This window comes from Zootoca vivipara, chromosome 3 (genome assembly GCF_963506605.1).
Source record: "Zootoca vivipara chromosome 3, rZooViv1.1, whole genome shotgun sequence".
NCBI classification, from domain to species: Eukaryota; Metazoa; Chordata; class Lepidosauria; order Squamata; family Lacertidae; genus Zootoca; species Zootoca vivipara.
Window position 1 is genome coordinate 8125189 of NC_083278.1, and position 15824 is coordinate 8141012.

Below are 15824 nucleotides of genomic sequence, written 5' to 3' on the forward strand. Positions count from 1 at the left end.
CTTTATAGGTTAAATCTGGCAGTCAAAATCAGGCCCAGAAACTGACTGGGAGCCAAAGCAGCTGCTCAGGCTTAGTATGGTCAAACCACCCAATCAGTAATCCTTGCTGCTCTAGGTTGAGCCAACTTCTGCTTCTGATCCATTTTCAAAGGCAGCCCCAAGTACAACACATCACAAAAGTCTAAGGGCACTTCTACCTGACCTGTTCGTTGATCATTCTCATCCAAATTTATTTGCAGGGACATAAGACCCAGGTGGCGCTGTGGTTAAACCACAGAGCCTAGGGCTTGCTGATCAGAAGGTCGGCGGTTCGAATCCCTGTGACGGGGTGAGCTCCCGTTGCTTGGTCCCAGCTCCTGCCAACCTAGCAGTTCGAAAGCACGTCAAAATGCAAGTAGATAAATAGGAACCGCTACAGCGGGAAGGTAAACAGCGTTTCCATGTGCTGCTCTGGTTTGCCAGAAGCGGCTTTGTCATGCTGGCCACATGACCTGGAAGCTATACGCCGGCTCCCTCGGCCAATAATGCGAGATGAGCGCGCAACCCCAGAGTCGGTCACGACTGGACCTAATGGTCAGGGGTCCCTTTACCTTTACCTTTTAAGAAAACACTGGTTATTTAATAGATATTTGTTCTGGTTTATTGGAGAGGAGGGTTAGATCATGTTACATCAATGGAAGTGTTATCTCCCACTTTCCCCAACTTTCCTTATCTCAAAAAGTCTGATATTTTGAGGAAGCAGGTTTGTTGCACAATACCTCCCAACCAACTCTAATTGTGCAACCTGAATTTGCTGGTCTGTAACTGGATCCCCCAAATCAGTGCTGGATTACCAAATAAGCAGAGTAGGCGCTGGCCTGTGGACCCCCACACCTTTTAGTAGCCCTGTGACAGCGGATCACAACGGTATTCATTTGATCTTGAAAGAAAATGACAATCAAGCTTTCTTAGTTCAATGTTATCCCACTAAAGAGCGCACATGGAGGGGGCCCTGAGATTTCAATTGCCTAGGGGCCTCCAGAGGGTTTAATCCAGCACTATCCCAAATAAAATAGCAGTAGTCTGTTAGCAACCTAAGTGGGAGGTTAGGTTAGCTTAACTGTGACTACACTATCTTAAGCCAGATATGGTCGCAGCAGCTGGTGCCCAGTTGAAGCTGATAAAAGTTGCTTTGAGTGCTTAAGGACAATGTGGGATCCCCAAACTGCAGACCTGATCTTTTAGGGGGAGAGTGCAACCACTTCCAGAACAGTATGAGTATCACTCACCCAGCAGGCCAACCACCCACCAATAGTAGATCTGTCTTGTCAGGACTGAGACTGAAATCCTAACCTGTTACCTGGGACAAGACAGGTGCCCTTGATAGCTGCAGAGGCTCCTGCACAGATCAATTATTTCCAGGGGTGCTATCCCCCCATATTTTCAAGGATGGCCCCACCACGAATTCTGGGGCGATCCTCAAAAGGACACACCGGCATGAAGCGTCTTCATGCTGGCTGGCACGTCTTTGTGCTGGTGTGTCCCTTTCACAAAAGGTACCCTGCAGAGGTGGCCTCGGCCCTGCAGTGGCGAACAAAAGGTGAGACAGCTGGCGGGGGCCATATTGGCCTGGTCAAGTTGTGTGACGTCATGCACATACAACGCCCCCCCCCAATGTTGGGAGCAACTTGGCACACTTGCCCTATGTTGTTTAATATCTGAGAGAAGTCATCCAGAGATTTGAGTCGAGATGTAACCAGTACATGAACAAAACCCAGCTGTGTCCCTTTTCCATCAGATGCAAGCAAGTCTGTGAATGGTCAGAATCAGGGCTTGGATATGGTAATGCATTGAATGGAGATGAATAAACTTCTCTTTTGTCTGAATACATTTTATTGTTGTTGTTGTTGATTTCATAAAAAGAGATACAAAAATTATTAACAAATTTTTTTTGTCCATACATCACTATGGAGTGATGTATGGAAGTGAGAGCTGGACCACCAAGAAGGCTGATCGCCGAAGAATTGATGCTTTTGAATTACGGTGCTGGAGGAGACTCTTGAGAGTCCCATGGACTGCAAGAAGATCAAACCTATCCATTCTTAAGGAAATCAGCCCTGAGTGCTCACTGGAAGGACAGATCGTGAAGCTGAGGCTCCAATACTTTGGCCACCTCATGAGAAGAGAAGAATCCTTGGAAAAGATCCTGATGTTGGGAAAGAATGAGGGCACTAGGAGAAGGGGACGACAGAGGACGAGATGGTTGGACAGTGTTCTCGAAGCTACGAACATGAGTTTGACCAAACTGCGGGAGGCAGTGGAAGACAGGAGTGCCTGGCGTGCTCTGGCCCATGGGGTCACGAAGAGTCGGACACGACTAAACGACTAAACAACAACAACAACAACAACAATTTTTTTTGTCCAGACTAAAAAATTAATCTAGATAAAATAAAAATATAGAACCAGAGGAAAAGAAAGAAAAAAGAGAGAAGAGAAATAGAAAGAGAGAAAGGTGAATAAACTTCTGAGTAGAGATGCTTTTAGGATTGTGTTGTGAGACTCTGATTCTTCACCTTCATTCATTCCATTACCACACAATCTGTTTCATCCACGGCTGTGTACACATTTCCAGCTTAAAACACAGCTATGTGATTCTATTGCTCAGGTCACATCAAGCTGGTTTTGGGGGGTGGGTTGCATCAAAATATAATTTTTCACAATAAATGACAGGATATCTGATTGATACGCAAGACCTTCACAGAGTCTTGCAAATACATTACAGCATTGCTACCCAGACTTCTATGGAATTCCCCCACCCTGCCCCGATTGTAAAGGGTCCCACAACACCAGAGAAAGCTCCTTTTGATGACACTGAGAACTATGGTGAAGGAAAAAAGTTTATTTGCTTCTGTCACTACCATGAGTAGGCCTGATAACAGGCTGTCCCTTGTGTTCAACCCAATTCATCATGCATTTTGCTCCACTTGCTTTTCAGCCATCTTTGACTAGCATCATAGCCCTCAGCTCAGGTACAAACCAAGCCTTGGATCTGCTCAGTGGAAGAGGATGTCTAGGGTCTCTCCAATCCAGAGAGGAACTAGGGCTTCAAAAGCAGCATCTGCCACTAGACCTGGAAAAACTCTCCAAAGCCTTCAGTGGACCATGTTAACAGATCCTCCACCCTTCCAGAGGGAACAGGTGCCAAAAGCTTAAACCTCCACAAGATATAATCTGACCACAACAAAGGAGATTAATTATGAGACACATAATGAGAATCACAAGCCAGAAGCATTAAAATAATACAGATAAGAATACAGATAAAAAAGCACATGGTGTTTCCAAAAACCAAATGTTGGCCATTGAAATAGAAACAATAACTTGACCAAGCCTTATCCTATCCCCTGGTTATTATTCCAACCCTATTCCAACCCAGGATATGCTTCATGAGTGGAAGCAGACTCTGATCCATTAATAGTTCATGCCACAAAAAAAAAATATCTGTTAGTGTTCAACTTAAACTTTAATGTGTCACAAGCCTTTCTTGTTTTTGCTTCAACAGAGAAATGCTGCCTTCCCCCCCCCTCTGGAGTTAGCATTAAAATGAATGCTTCTTTAGCCATACTCTTCTGTAAACCAACATGAATTTTTGCCAGTGTTTCTTGGACTATGAAACGCTTGAAAGCACAAAGAACTTAATCAGGCACCCCCAAACTCTGCCCTCCAGATGTTTTGGGACTACAACTCCCACCATCCCTGACCACTGGTCCTGTTAGCTAGGGATGATGGGAATTGTAGTTCCAAAACAGCTGGAGGGCCGAGTTTGGAGGTGCCTGGCTTAATCCTGCTCAGTCCTGCCCATTTTGGCCTTTAGATTGCGCTGACCATGCACTAAACAGCTGAAGTACAAGCACCTATGCTGGAAATAATGCACTGGCCACCTTTCTAGAAACAAGCTGTCAAATCCTTATTTAATTCTCTTAATCACAATAACTGGCACTCATAGCAACACACTAGTTCACTAGCTCCAAGTACCGTACCTTTTACTAAGACCAAGGTTTCTAACTATTAACAAACTGGGCAGAGAGGACGGCTCGATAACAGAAGCCTAGTATGCGTGTGTCACTTTTTTTTTTTTTACAGGCAGGAATGTCCAGGGTTCTAATCTCGAAATGTCAGTCACGTCTGGAGTTCCACAGAGTCTGGCAGAAAGCACACTAGGTTAGCAAAGGGCTTTAAAAAAAAACTGCATAGATGCTACTCTCCCAAAATGGGAGAATATGAGCCAGGAAGACAACACACGTGGCATTCATAATTACAGGTAGGTAGCCGTGTTGGTCTGCCATAGTCGAAACAAAATAAAAAAATTCCTTCCAGTAGCACCTTAGAGACCAACTAAGTTTGTCATTGGTATGAGCTTTCGTGTGCATGCGCACTTCTTCAGATACAGTGGCATTCATGACTTTGCTCCTGTGCCTCCTGACTCCGGTTCACAGAGGGAAGCCCAGCTCAGCTCCTTACCTTGCTAAGTCCAGAAACGAGTCCACCGTGTCCTTGCCGGTGTGCGAGATGTCATCCAAGCCCAGGGAATTTTTGTTGAGGTTCCCCGCGCCCACGCCAGGTTTGATGATGAAGGCCAGGGCAATGCCGAGGGCTGCGGCGAGCAGGGTGGTGATTAAGAAATAGGCGACGGCGATGCCCCCCAGCTTGCCCAGCGACCTGGTGTCGAGGCTGGCGGCGCCCGAGACCAGGCTGCACACCACCAGCGGCAGGATGATCATCTTGAGCATGCGGAGGAGCATCTCCCCCGGGAAGGCCAGGTAGGAGATGTGCGCCTGGCTGAGATGCATGCGCCGAACTAGGGTGCCCATGAGCACGCCGAGGAGCACCCCGGACACGGTCAGTATCACCATGCTGTTCCTCCTCAGGAAGCCCGCGAAGCCCCGCAGGTGGAAGAGCTTCAGGCGGGGCCGACGCGCCCCTTCATCCCCGGCCTCGAAGCCCGACACCACCGTCGCCTCCAGGTAGCCATTCCGGCTCTCGTTGGGCTTCTCCATGCTGCCCGGCGCGCGGAGACGTCGGCGGGCGAGGAGGAGTCGGGGAGACGCTGCCCGGAACGCTGTGGGAGCTTTCTAAGCGGTGTTCGTCCTTCCCGGCCGGACCGAAGCGCCGCACGCGCCCTCACAGGGTCTTTTACGCGCGGCAGGCAGGCAAGCCAAGGCGCTCGCCGGCTGAAGCGGCTGTGAGGCGCGACCAAGGTGGGTCAGTGCCTACCGGCTCCGCTCCTCGCCTCTCTCTCCCACCCAACCAGGATGATGCAAGGCGAAGGCTGTCTGGGCTCAGCTCCCGCTGCCCCTTCCCACTCGGAAGGCTCCTCCCATCACATGCACCCCCTCCCCTCGTCTTTGGTACAGGCTCATTACACGGTAAGTGGAGGGGTTTGTAACCCCGGACTCCGAAAAAGAAGCAATAAACGGGGGGGGGGTGACGAGAGGGTGGAGCCAAATAGGCTGGTAGGGGGCGGGTGCAGGGAAGCAGGAGCGGCGACTGCGCTTTGAACCTGCTGTCAGTCAGCAGGGGCTGGAAATGCAGACTTTCCCCCCCTTGGCTCGTTTGCCTGGTCGCCCGTACGGGGTTCCCACCGGAGAGGCGGAGACTTATCAATGCCGTTAGAGTTTTATTTTGGGCGCCTCCGTTCTCCTCCTACTTTTCCCCATAAATGGTGGCCGAGACGACAGAAGGTAGCAGCGCGTCACGCTCTATCCGAGGCGCGTGGAAGTGGAATGAAGCGGCTGGAAGAGAATCGCAGGGTGGCATAATGAGGCCGTACCACTTTTGGAGACGGGGGTGGGGGTGGGCGTATTTGAATGGCCGCGCACGCTTTTAAAATAAGAGACTCCCACCCAATAATAATAATAATAATAATAATAATAATAATAATAATAATAATAATAATAATAATAATAATAATAATAATAAACAGAGAAAATCTGGTCGCCTGACGGTCTTCTATTTGCAGGGTGGTTTTAAAAAGCAGGAGAAAGGTCAAAAGATGGTCCTGTGGTCATAGGCGAAATGTGCAAATATCGTGGTCTGAAATGGTGCAGCCCTTTGCAAGGCCCTCGCCATTCGACCACTTCATTAGGCTGCGTGGGCAGTGGACGAGGCCCAATCGCTGCTCATCCCGTGGAATCCCACCCAATCCGAGAAGGGATTCCCTGAGAGTAGAGCCCAGAGCAGCAGGCGGGCCACATTCGTGTGTCAGTTGCGGCGACCAGCGGAACCCGCCTCCTCCGAGGTTGACACCACTCTTGGATGGCCGCCCTGGGGGCGCTGCCCCCTAACGAGCGCCACGGGGGAGAAGCAACTGCCACTGTTTGGCGAGAGAAGCCCCGGGGAGGTTTGTGGAGCTTCTGGAAGCTTATCTGGCACCTTCATATGTACATCTTTAGGCACAGGGGGGAAACGCCCAGGCGGCCCTTTGACTGATTACAGTAATATCCTGCGTCCTTTTAAATGTCAAAACTAAATTTAAAAAATCCTTCCAGTAGCAGTGTGCATGCACACGAAAGCTCATACCTATGACAAACTTAGTTGGTCTCTAAGGTGCTACTGGAAGGAATTTTTTTATTTTGTTTTGACTATGTCAGACCAACACGGCTACCTACCTTTAAAATGTGTTTGTGGGAAGAAGGAGATAATTGGTTTCTTTCTGTTTTTTGTTTTATCCTGTATCCTGTGTTCTCGTTTTCTAATTTCATGTTGTGAACTGCCCTGTGATCTTCAGATTTAATACAAATTTAACATATTATTATTATTATTATTCGGATATAATAAATGGTTCATTGGCAATGGTGTGTGTGTGTTGGTTTTGTTGGTAATTTACTGGATTTCCCCCAGAATAAGTGTTTCCAGATTACATGGGGTGAGGGCAAATACAGGCTGGCATATTGATGTCAATCATGTAATGTAGACCCTCTGAAAAACTTGTTTGCATGAGAACGCCCGCCCCCCCCCATTCCACAATAAGCATCTGCCTGGAAGCAGATGCTTATTTGAGTAATGATCTATTCTATGGCACTTTGTGTCGTGATCTATAGTCTTTCTAGCACATTTGTTATTTAGTCGTTTAGTCGTGTCCGACTCTTCGTGACCCCATGGACCAGAGCACGCCAGGCACTCCAGTCTTCCACTGCCTCCCACAGTTTGCTCAAACTCATGTTCGTACCGTAGCTTCGAGAACACTGTCCAACCATCTCGTCCTCTGTCATACCCTTCTCCTAGTGCCCTCAATCTTTCCCAACATCAGGGTCTTTTCCAGGGAGTCTTCTCTTCTCATGAGGTGGCCAAAGTATTGGAGCCTCAGCTTCAGGACCTGTCCTTCCAGTGAGCACTCAGGGCTGATTTCCTTAAGAATGGATAGGTTTGATCTTCTTGCAGTCCATGGGACTCTCAAGAGTCTCCTCCAGCACCGTAATTCAAAAGCATCAATTCGTCGGCGATCAGCCTTCTTTATGGTCCAGCTCTCACTTCCATACATCACTACTGGGAAAACCATAGCTTTAACTATACGGACCTTTGTCGGCAAGGTGATGTCTCTGTTTTTTAAGATGCTGTCTAGATTTGTCATTGCTTTTCTCCCAAGAAGCAGGCGTCTTTTAATTTCGTGACTGCTGTCACCATCTGCAGTGATCAAGGAGCCCAAGAAAGTAAAATCTCTCACTGCCTCCATTTCTTCCAATTCTATTTGCCAGGAGGTGATGGGACCAGTGGCCATGATCTTGGTTTTTTTGATGTTGAGCTTCAGACCATATTTTGCGCTCTCCTCTTTCACCCTCATTAAAAGGTTATTTAATTCCTCCTCACTTTCTGCCATCAAGGTTGTGTTGTCTTCATATCTGAGGTTGTTGATATTTCTTCCAGCAATCTTAATTCTGGCTTGGGATTCATCCATTGCAGCCTTTCGCATGATGAATTCTGCATATAAGTTAAATAAGCAAGGAGACAATATACAGTCTTGTCATACTCCTTTCCCAATTTTGAACCAATCAGTTGTTCCATATCCAGTTCTAACTGTAGCTTCTTGTCCCACATAGAGATTTCTCAGGAGACAGATGTGGTGATCAGGTACTCCCATTTCTTTAAGAACTTGCCATAGTTTGCTGTGGTCGACACAGTCAAAGGCTTTTGCATAGTCAATGAAGCAGAAATAGACGTTCTAGCACATAGGTTATTATAATTAACCATCCAATGAACACTGTGTGTACTTGCCTCTGGGGAGCTAATTTTATTTTGGTGAAATTATAACCTCATGCTAAGATGTTTGGATTGCTGTGGCACAAATGCTCTTCTGCAAAATAAATAAAATCATATTGAATTACATTTCCCCCCCCCATCATTTTTCATAGCAGGTTGCTAATAAGTCGCCAGGACCAGCCTGAGACATTGTGTGCTCCCATCTAAAGTCAAAGTGCACAAGTGGATTTTTTGGCACCTTTGGCAGAGATTCACACAAGCACCTCTCCCCCCTCCCTTTAAAATGCTATTAAAATGCATTAATAGCATTTTAAATAATGAACAAGTGCTTCCCTTTCATAACACCTGCCTGACTCTGCCGAATAGTAGACAGTAAATCACTTTCCCACTGTGCTCAGCACTTGCTGCCTCATTGCCAAGATACCCCTCTGAAAAGTGCAACTTTCCACATAGGGTAGAAATGAGTTTCAGATTCAGTGATATCTTCTATCTATATCCATAAGGTTGCAATGCTATGCAGGCATAATTTGGGAGTAAACCCCCTTGAATAATTAATAATAATAATAATAATAATAATAATAATAATAATAATTTATTATTTATACCCCGCCCATCTGGCCGGGTCTTCCCAGCCACTCTGGGCGGCTTCCAACAGAAGAATAAAACACAACAATCTATTAAACATTAAAAGCCTTCAGATGTCTTCTAAAAGTCTGGTAGTTGTTTTCCTTTTTGACATATGTTGGGAAGGTGTTCCACAGGGCGGGTGCCACCACCGAGAAGGCCCTCTGCCTAGTTCCCTGCAACTTGGCTTCTCGCAACGAGGGAACCGCCAGAAGGCCCTCGGTTCTGGACCTCAGTGTCCGGGCAGAATGATGGAGGTGGAGACGCTCCTTCAGGTATACTGGACCGAGGCCATTTAGGGTTTTAAAGGTCAGCACCTTGAACTCTGGATAATTCACTTCTACATGGACATGGACAGATTTGTGCTGCACGAATCCATGATGACCCTCACTAAAATCAGGGTCTTTGAGCATCCTGCCATAGCTTAGCAATTATTAACTTCCCCATATTACATTTTAATAATTTTTATCATAATCCCACTTGTTCCTTTCTCCCTGCCAATGGTCTGAATCTGTTTAGGTTCCCACACCTTGTGGAAACATATTTTGAGAAATGCAGCCTTGCTTTCAAGTAGTTTCAGACAGCTGAGCAGATATTACTTCATTGCCCAAACATCATGGATAAACATAACAGAAAACATTGATTGATCTGAGGTGAATATTTAATTTTCACAAAGTCACAGTGTTCTCTTGCAGTGTGTTGGCCGGGTATTGCACAAATAAGAGTTTGCAGAGAATGAAGATAGTTGGGTTTTGGATTTGCATCTGCAAAAAATACCCTGACAGTAATGAGCTTCTGACCAATCAACCTTTTGTGGGCTATGCTTTCTCAAGCAAGCAATTAAAAAAAACACATGTGTTCCAATTATTGCTTCCAAAACTAATGAAGAACTAGATAAAGAAGTTTCATCTTGGGGAGCTTTGAAGACCTATACCAGCCTATCCAGTCAACCAGTGTTGTTACCTTGCTAGCCTTGTCGCCTAACCTGTGCAACAGCAAGCAGGCCATCCGAATACTGGTGGTGAATTGGTGACCATGAACAAAAACTATCCTTCACAAACTTTTCGCTGTCCCCTCTTTTCCTCTTGCTCATATCCTTAATTTACGTTGCTATTTCTCAGGCCTATCTTCCTTTACAATGACCCTTCCTGAGCTCTCGGCCTATTTGCTTCCTAATCTCACCGTTCTTCCTTGACTTTCCAGTTCCTGCCCGCAATGCTACGTCTTTCTTTGGGTTTGTTATAAGCAAAGTGGCCTTTCATGGTTCTTTCATCAAGACGCCAACTTGCCTATGATGCCTGATTTGATTTAATTGATTTGTTCTATTTCTTTGCCGCTTTTCACTCACACGAACCGCAAAGCGGCTTAGAAACAAAAAAAATAAAAATAGCAGAATAGAACATAACAAATACAACATAAATCACATAGAATAATTAACAAATCATCAGTATAATGATTACAAATCACCAGTAAACTGAATACAATCTACATAACACAAAACAAAACAGCAACAAAGCTAATCAGCACATTTACAACAAAAGTCATTTTATAGGATTCACAAAGTACTGCCGCATTCATAATATATGTATAAAATTAACAACAGGAGTCTTTTCCTTTCGAAGAGTGCAGGGTGCAGGGGACAAAAGATTAAAGCCTCCTACCCTTTGATAAGGTCCTACTCTTTGATAAGGTCCTGATCCTCCTTAGAAGCCACCCAGAGTGACTGGGGCAACCCAGTCAGATAGGTGGCATATAATTATTATTATCATCATCATCATTATCCAGATTGAGGCCCCTGTCTTGACAACTTGGGGGGAGTGGGGTAGACCTTGCACTTAGGGCGCAAGTACATAATTGACATAACCTGTAACCTGGCTCTCTGAGTTGTGGCTGGGTACAATTTCTTTTTCTTTAAATCGCATGTAACACAGACATTCAGAAGGGCTGGCCTAGAACAAGGCCCCTTGGGAATCCAAACATTGTAAGCTCTTACGTTTAGCCCAGAATTTAATAAATAGCTTGTTTTTAAGTGGCCTCCTTCTTTAGAAAAACCACACCAAGCAGAAATGCCCTATTATGTAAACCTCCCTTTTTGGTGGCTGCAGCTGGCAAGGTTCGCTTTGAACTGCTGGTGTGGGACATTTGTGGATTTTCTAACGTGGCTTTGATAAAAAAAAAAAAGGACAAACCCACAAATGGCTTTTACGTATGCCTTTGGGTTGAGTTGAATCTTTTGCAATATGTAATAGTCAGGGGCAAGGGTCCTTGGTGTGAAAATATCCATGCTATATAAGTGCAAAAGAGTGTCTGTATTATTATTTTTATGCTAGGGAATGGAGGATATGGGTGGGTGGTTGACAGCTAAACCCTAATCCCATTCCCATGCTGTTTGAGCTCTCTGTTCAGTGACAACACTGACGCACACAATTAAGCTAATGGGATTTTTTAAAGGCCTTTCCAGAAGAGAAGCTTACGAGGACGATGCTTTGCTTCCCATACATCTGCAGGCCCACCCTGCAGACCTTTAAATGAATGTAGGTTGGATGCAAGAGGGAAACAGATCCCTTGAACAACTGCACTCCAGCGACAAACTTGCAAAGTGATTAAAGGGGGAGGGATCTTCTTTCAAAGTCTGCTCCAATTTTTTAACCCTTGTTTTTAATCACAAGTTACAATAAAGCTATAAGCAGTAGTCATTTTGGCCACACAACAGCTCCACCCCCCAATGCTGGATTTTAAATGGAAAACTTTGCAGGAGTGACCAGTTGTGGGACCTATGGATGAGAACCAGACTTCAGAGATCGCAAGAAAGCATGAAATGAGCTATCAAATTGTTTCATCATTCAGTGGCAGAAGGTGAAGTGAAGAAAGGAAACAGATTTTGAGGAAACAATCCACTTTGCTGTTTAGGGGTATGTGAGGATGGGTAGAAACAATGTGACATACAGACACTCCAAGTATCCCTATTTTCCAGGAACATTCCTGATTTAGAGAAGTTTCTGATTTGATCCCAGAATGTCCCACTTTTCCTTAGGATGTCCCTATTTTCAATGGAGAAATGTTGGAGGGTATGGAGTTATCCGACCCCGAGCTGTCTGAAAGCAATCCTGTATAGGGAAGTTTTTAAATGTTTAATGTTTTGTTATGTTTTTTATATATGTTGGAAGCTTCCCAGAGTGGCTGGGGCAACCCAGTAAGATGTGTGGGGTATAAATAGTAAAATTATCATTATGGAATGGGACATCCTTATTTTCATCGGAGAAATGTTGGCGGGTGTGGATATGGAGGTCAGTGTCACTCTTTTTGTTTGACCTCAGCCTATTCTGTTATCTTAGATGATTGTGAAACTTCACAACCACAAAAGGAGACTTTCCCAGAGGCGGGTGGAGTCTCCTATCATTCCATTGCTCCTTTTTCTGCAGGGGACCCTCACAACCTGTCAGAAGTTTAAAAGGGGTTCCTGAAATGCAAAAAAGAACTCTTTGGATAATTAAATCATTTAGAAATCCTGAAGCATTTAAACTTTCCCAGTATTAGCAACCTATCACTTCCTTAATAATAATATTAAAAAGTTCTCATGGCCCAATGGGCTCTTTCAGCATCCAGTAAGTAACCCCAGGAAGGAGTTCTAGAGGCGCAAGGAAAAAGGAAATCATGAATTATGTGGGATTATCTTACTCAGCATGTTCAGAGACACCCACAACTACCACCCAAAACTCAAATGTTGTTCTGCCATAAATGCTCCTGCAAATCTTCTGTTGTATTGTTTTCTGTTGGCTTGTTTACTGATAGTTCACCCATTGCGGATTTTTTAAAAAATGTTGCAAGCTGTTTTGGAAGAGATTTCCCAGAAAAGGGGCTTTAAAATAATAAACAAAGACCGTGGCATGATCTTCTATGTTAGAGATACATTATGTTCTGCTACCCCAACTTCTCTGTGATTTGGTTCACAGACATCTTCAGAGTCCCACTTTTATAAGGCAGCCCTGTATCAGGAAGTTCTAAATGTTTGAAGTTTTACTATGTTTCTATATGTGTTGGAGGGACACGGGTGGCGGTGTGGTCTAAACCACTGAGCCTAGGGCTTGCTGATCAGAAGGTCGGCAGTTCGAATCCTCACAACGGGGTGAGCTCCCGTTGCTCGGTCCCAGCTCCTGCCAACCTAGCAGTTCGAAAGAAAGTCAAAGTGCAAGTAGATAAATAGTGGGAAGGTAAACGGCCTTTCTGTGCACTGCTCTGGTTCGCCAGAAGCGGCTTAGTCATGCTGGTCACATGACCCAGAAGCTGTCTGCGGACAAACGCAAGATGAGTGTGCAACCCCAGAGTCATCCACGACTGGATTTAATGGTCAGGGGTCCTTTACCTTTATCTTTACCAGGATGGAGTGTAGGAAGCAAGAGCTTGGTCTGGCTGGGCTCTTAGCATGGCACAAAAAGCTGGGCATCCTGTGTAGTGTACTTAGTGAGAGTGTTGGACATGGAGGACCAGGGTTCAGGTCCCCACACAGCATCTGAAAATGGCTCATCATGTGCCTACCAGTGGTCAGGCATTTATGTCATAGATATTGGGTAGGATAGGAGAGAGCAGGAGGTGAGATTAACCGTATATGACATGATTGAACAGAACCTCAAAGCCTTGACTTCCCCCAAAGCAGCTCTGGGTTCTTTCCTGACTTGCCCGCATCAGAGACATACTCCAGCCTCTCTGTCACATTATGCATGCACTTAAAAGACCTTGGCTCCAGGGTAAAACTTGACACATAAATTAATGAATGGAAAAATAGGTTTTTAAAAATGAATGATTTTTTTTAAAAAAACACCTTACTGGAAATATGGACTGTCCCACATTAAAGCCCATCAGATAATGTGATATCCCTTTATATGTTACAAAGCACTAAAAGATCAAGGGTGGGGAAATCAAATCTGAAAAGGACAGGAAATATGCAGAAAGCTTTAATGGCTTGGAAAAATAGCCAAGGGGACTGGGTTGTCAGGAAAGAAGAAAGAGCACCAGATAACTGTGTTGAACTAAAAACCCACAGAAAATAAACAGTCTCCCAGCCCTGGAATTAGTAAGAAGGGGCAGCACTGTGAAAAGAAGAAAATAACATGAAAAATATTTAGTTAAAATGAACACACAGAAGAAAACTCGTGTGTTGTAAGAGGAAGGGGTGTGTTGCTGTTGACCATGGAAAGGAGTGATGAAAGAAAGTCCATTTTGTGAATCTGCAGCCCTTTTTCACCTGCTGAAAAGCCAGCTTGAGACAGGAAATGAGTTGGAATCCAGACGCTTAATGGCCATAGCTGCCAAGTTATCCCTTTTTTAAAGGGATTTTCCCTTATGCTGAATAGGCTTCCTCGCGAGAAAAGGGAAAACTTGGCAGCTATGTTAATGGCCAATTCTGGATCAAAGTTAAGGCCATGTTCATATGTCAGGGTTTCATGCTGCTTGGTAAATCTGGTGAGGGGTGTTTTTTGGGGGGGGTGGGGGACACAGTTGACTGACAGCAGGGGTGTAGGAAGATAGGGGCAGTGGGGGTGGGCCACCCCGAGCGGAGCAATCCCAGGGGTGCCATTGCAGCTGCCCCTGCCCCGCCCCCAGAACATGAGCCCCGCCCCCAGAAGGTGTGCCACGTCCTTGGGGGCAGCGCGCCTGCTCTCCGCCCCCAGTGGCAGAGCATGAAGCTCCGCCGCTGACTGACAGTTCCTTCTCACACCAACATTCCTCCCGTTGCTTCAGACTGAATGATTGTGTGTATACAACCAAATACTATTTTTAAAAATGGAGTGTGGCAGACAAGAGAGTTTGTGAAGCAGCATAGGATATAAACATCAGAATTACAGTAGGATATGGTAGCAATGCAGTTTTTGTAAAGCAGTGAGATGTTCAACAAGTGCAGATTCCAAGGGGGTGAAAGACCACCTGGGAAGGCTCCAACTAGATCAAAACCATGGACAAGCAGCTGATGTATTGCTGCACTTTGTCATTTGAAACAATCATTCTACCATAAAATCTGAACAGTTGACCATTAATAATATTATAATACCAACCAGGATCCGTTGCTAGGACTTTGTCCAGAGTGGGCTAAATAAACAAGTGAAAACCCGTTGACTTAAGCCTGATAGTTTTTGTGTGCATTTTTACACCTGTAAATTGAGGCACTTACTGTGTTTGACACAATCATTGAGGAACTCAAGCTCTTTGCTAGGACACTGAACAACTGCCAGCTTTTCAACACACACAGCTTGCCCCCCACTCAGTAACAAACACTGGCAATGAGAACAGTCAATAGTAAGTTGCTTCTCATTATTGATCATTATTCTTCAACCTCTGGTCTGCAGAGGTACCAAAATACACCTAGACTTGAGTGCTGCATCCTCACCACTCAGCCCATTCACCCAAAATACCTTGGGGTCAGTCACCAATTCTTCATACGCTAGGGTCTAACCCATATCTGTCCAGCTCATCAACAACTTTGTCAGAAAGCTACCTCGTGATTTATCAGTCTCCTCTGAGTATCACTGATTCCCGACTACACGAAAACACCAATCTCTTCAGAACTTCATGGGCGTTCATATGATACGTCACTTGATGTAAGTTACAAAATGGAAAACTTTAAAAAGTCATTAAAAAATTAATAGGATTAAAAATTTCCAAAAAATTGTGTTGATTATTTAATATTTCTAAGAGCTTCCTGCAAAATTTAATCTTGGGATCTCAATGGAATCACATTATAAAAAGATATTAATGCTTTGAAAGAATTCTTGTTCTTACTTCATCTCATGAACATTACATGCGTATCAAACAAAATTATGGGTGGACGACTTACACATGAAATGTGTCTGGAAACATTTATTCTTCCATTATTTATATTTTACACCAAACACTTTTCAAGAGCATTTGTTGCACACGTTTCATTTTTGCTGGTTTTCGTTTTGACATATCTCAATCCTGGGCTGACCTTTAAA

At 44.9% G+C, this 15824-nt stretch overlaps 1 protein-coding gene across 1 annotated transcript in view; it reads right to left on the reverse strand.

Annotated features, from left to right (window-relative positions):
* The window catches only part of SLC1A4 (solute carrier family 1 member 4), a 40103-nt gene extending 34830 nt beyond the window's left edge, over positions 1–5273 (reverse strand). The window contains exon 1 of the mRNA XM_035110263.2: positions 4498–5273. Coding sequence (XP_034966154.2) covers positions 4498–5033 — 536 coding nt within the window. The 5' untranslated portion in view covers positions 5034–5273. The remainder of the gene's footprint in view (positions 1–4497) is intronic.
* Positions 5274–15824: the final 10551 nt, after the last annotated feature.